The sequence below is a fragment of the Juglans microcarpa x Juglans regia genome, chromosome 2S, assembly GCF_004785595.1.
Source record: "Juglans microcarpa x Juglans regia isolate MS1-56 chromosome 2S, Jm3101_v1.0, whole genome shotgun sequence".
In the NCBI taxonomy this organism is placed as follows: Eukaryota; Viridiplantae; Streptophyta; class Magnoliopsida; order Fagales; family Juglandaceae; genus Juglans; species Juglans microcarpa x Juglans regia.
In genome coordinates, this window is record NC_054597.1 from 1,274,233 (window position 1) to 1,277,325 (window position 3,093).

Below are 3,093 nucleotides of genomic sequence, written 5' to 3' on the forward strand. Positions count from 1 at the left end.
ATTTTGTTTACGGGTTCCATGTCTTATTTAATTAATGTGCTGGCCTAAAACCATAAAAAGGAAAAAAAAAAAAAAAAAACATTAAGTGCTTTTTCATACAGGGATCGAAGATTTTATAACTTTGAACAGGTAGCAGCTTACACTGTAATTTCCTGGTTGCCAAAATTCTGTTAAAACATTTATGGAACGCTATAAATTCTCTCCAAGCAGCTGGACGTACATTTATTTCTCATTAACTTCACACGCAAGTCCGGTCGGCCCCTAATTACTTACTAATATTGTTTTTACTATTTGCATGACTTATAATTAGTTCAAACACGAATCAAATCTCACATAAAATATGGTTTAATACCCGGTTCAAACATTTATATATTTAAAGAAAAATGATATTTACAGTTATTTTTATTTTTATTTATATATATATAACAAGTAATGTTAAGAAAGTCAGGAAAAGACCCCTCCCAAACGCTTAGATAGTTAGATCAGTAACATTCCAAGCATACTTAGCCAGCTTGTGTGCCCATACGATCGATGTTATATGCTGCACAAAGTCAAGCGTACTCTTTTTAAAAAATGTGTGTAAATATAAGACTGATCATCATATGAAAAAATTAATTTTTTCATAATGAACTCCACTAATTTTAAAAGAAAAATCAGATTTATATCCAATATTACTCATATTTAAATAGCCGAGCCGAAGTAGTATAAACGATAATTATATTTCCTAAGCAAATATTGGGGTTAGGCCGGGACTGCCCATAAAAATAAAAATGGGGTGAGGGAACATGCATTTTGTTGTCCCGCATCTAATTTCCATTGTTGAGGCGGGTGAAGTTAGCTACTTCAGATCAAAGGACCATTGATGACAAGTAGCAAAACTGTAGAAGCAAATTATTACCTAATAATAAATCGTTTCACTGAGAACAGATACAAGACTGTAAGTTTATTCTCAATCAAGAACATTTAATTACCCGATAATGTCAAATTTACACTTCTGTTCTAGCACTAAAGGAGTACCGAACTAAGACTTGCCAAGGCATGCAACTGGATATTCATTAGTTCAAGACCTAGAACAAAAAACTAAGCTCCAAATCCCCAAATAACCACTTCAGAAAAGATTAGCACTGTCATCTAATGTGATATCATTTAGGAAATCTTTCCCTTGGCTAGCACCTTCATCAAACAACCACTTCTCAAGCAATGAAAACGGCAGTTGGGCACATGAATCCGGCTTGCTTTCAGCTTGGAAAAGGGTTGCCTCGGGTGACATAGACTGTGAAGTATCAGAATGTGAAGAATCGAAAGACTCGAAACCAAAAAGAGAATCAAATGCCCCGGGTAGAATAAGGTCCTTGTCATTTGACTTCCAGCTTGGAGTTCCATGATCACTCGATACAGAGTCTGTGCCACTCATGTTGTTTAAGGAATTTTGAGTCATTACTGAGTTTGTTTGAGATGGCTTTGGGGGATTTCTCGTCCAGCCTTTGAGCAACCGGGATATGTTCTCTGTGCTTGATGCATAGGTTGATGATTGAGCCGGATTTGCATTAGACCATACATCAGACGACTTCGATCCAGACATGTAGCTTGGTTTCTCTGGGGATAGGGCCTCACAAAGAGCCTGCTTGGCCAAGTGGATATCAGTTTGGAGCCTTTTCTCCCACTGACCTCGGGGCATTTTCTGTGAAGCTGAAAGGCCATCTCTGGGATGACCTTCTAGTCCTGTTTGAAGCTTTTTAAGCTTCTTACTCAAGTGGGTGTTCCAGTAGTTTTTAATGTCGTTATCGGTTCTCTGTGGGAGGTATGAAGCTATAGCTGCCCATCTGCACCATAAACAGCGCACCATAAATCAATCTAAGGAATCCAAAATAATTTGGCTGTAAAGAACTTCATATTAATTATTCTTAATTGAGCATGTATTGAAGAACTTGGAATAACCCTTATCACCCTATTGGGATTAGAAATTCTGAAAATATAAATGGCGCGCGCCCAATATTGAAGCAAACATGAGAGAGAAGTGGTGGCCTGGGGATGTTACCTATTGCCCAAAAGAGCTTGGAGGTGGATTATCGTCTTCTCCTCTTGGTCTGTAAAGTTACCACGTTTGATCCCTGGCCTGAGGTAATTAGTCCATCTAAGTCTGCAACTCTTGCTACATCTAAGCAACCCTGAAAAACCATACGAGTACGATTAATGATCATCTAACCGAAATACTTCAAGATGCCCAGATGGCCATTAAAAACGAACCGTTAAATTAACTCCTTCAGTCAGCCAAGAAGGGGGAAAAGAAGAAGAAGAAAAAAAAAAGCATCTTTCTATCTATTTGAATTTCCCGAATGATAAACCAAACCATAACAACATGTGCCTAAAACATGATGTTGTAAAATCGAAAATGATTGAAATTTAACCTGTATTGGTAGGAACAGCCCTCCAATTCGCAGGACCGTGTTCTTGAATATAAGAGACTAACAAGATATCTTCTTCAGGAGTCCAAGGACCTTTCTTGACCCCCTCTTTATCGCAACAAGGAGGCCTACCCATTTCACCTTGTTACCTTCTCTTCGAAAGTCTTCTAATTTCTTCAGATGATCAACTGATGGGTCTTCTTCCTCTCGAGTTCTTTAAATTTCTTTCTCGGATAAGCTACGACAAGTGTCCAAGGAGAAGGTATACTAGGTCTGCATAAATAGAAAATGAGGCCAAGCAGAGGTGGGGTTGAAGGCTTGAAGCTGACCTAAAAAAAAATTTAGAAAAAGAAAAAGAAAACAAGAAGAAGCAAAGGAGTCAAAAGGTGACAGCAAGAGCATTAACTCCATCGCAAGCCAAAGTCAGCTGTGACAAAGCCTCTTCTGCCTCGCAAAACCGCGTGGCATTCAATGTGGCTGCACTGGGCGGGGGGAAAACCCTAAAATCTGCTTCAAGCCTCAAAAGTCCACTTGTCAAGAATAACGATCAAATTAATTGCTCTTTTTCAATAATGCGACACGTACGTAAATATTATCATGGTGAGAACGATTTGCTACGGGCTCATATCTTCCTCGTTGATAAACAAATTAAAGTTAGAACTGTAAGACCTATAGGGTTACGTAATTA

General features: G+C 38.3%; 1 protein-coding gene across 1 annotated transcript; it reads right to left on the reverse strand.

Annotated features, from left to right (window-relative positions):
- Positions 1-875: 875 nt before the first annotated feature.
- LOC121252651 (myb-related protein 306-like) lies at positions 876-2,679 on the reverse strand. The gene is made up of 3 exons (XM_041152380.1): positions 2,409-2,679; positions 2,039-2,168; positions 876-1,823 (listed from the first exon to the last, which is right to left on the reverse strand). The coding sequence occupies exons 1-3, from the start codon at positions 2,539-2,541 to the stop codon at positions 1,109-1,111; spliced, it is 978 nt and encodes a 325-aa protein (XP_041008314.1). The 5' UTR covers positions 2,542-2,679; the 3' UTR covers positions 876-1,108.
- Positions 2,680-3,093: the final 414 nt, after the last annotated feature.

Coding starts and splice junctions, on each gene's coding strand:
- LOC121252651 (XM_041152380.1), bottom strand. CDS start 2,541: ATGGGTAGGCCTCCTTGTTGCGATAAAGAGGGGGTCAAGAAAGGTCCT. Junction 2,169..2,408: donor GGCTGTTCCTACCAATACAG/GTTAAATTTCAA, acceptor ATGGTTTTTCAG/GGTTGCTTAGATGTAGCAAG. Junction 1,824..2,038: donor CAAGCTCTTTTGGGCAATAG/GTAACATCCCCA, acceptor TTTATGGTGCAG/ATGGGCAGCTATAGCTTCAT.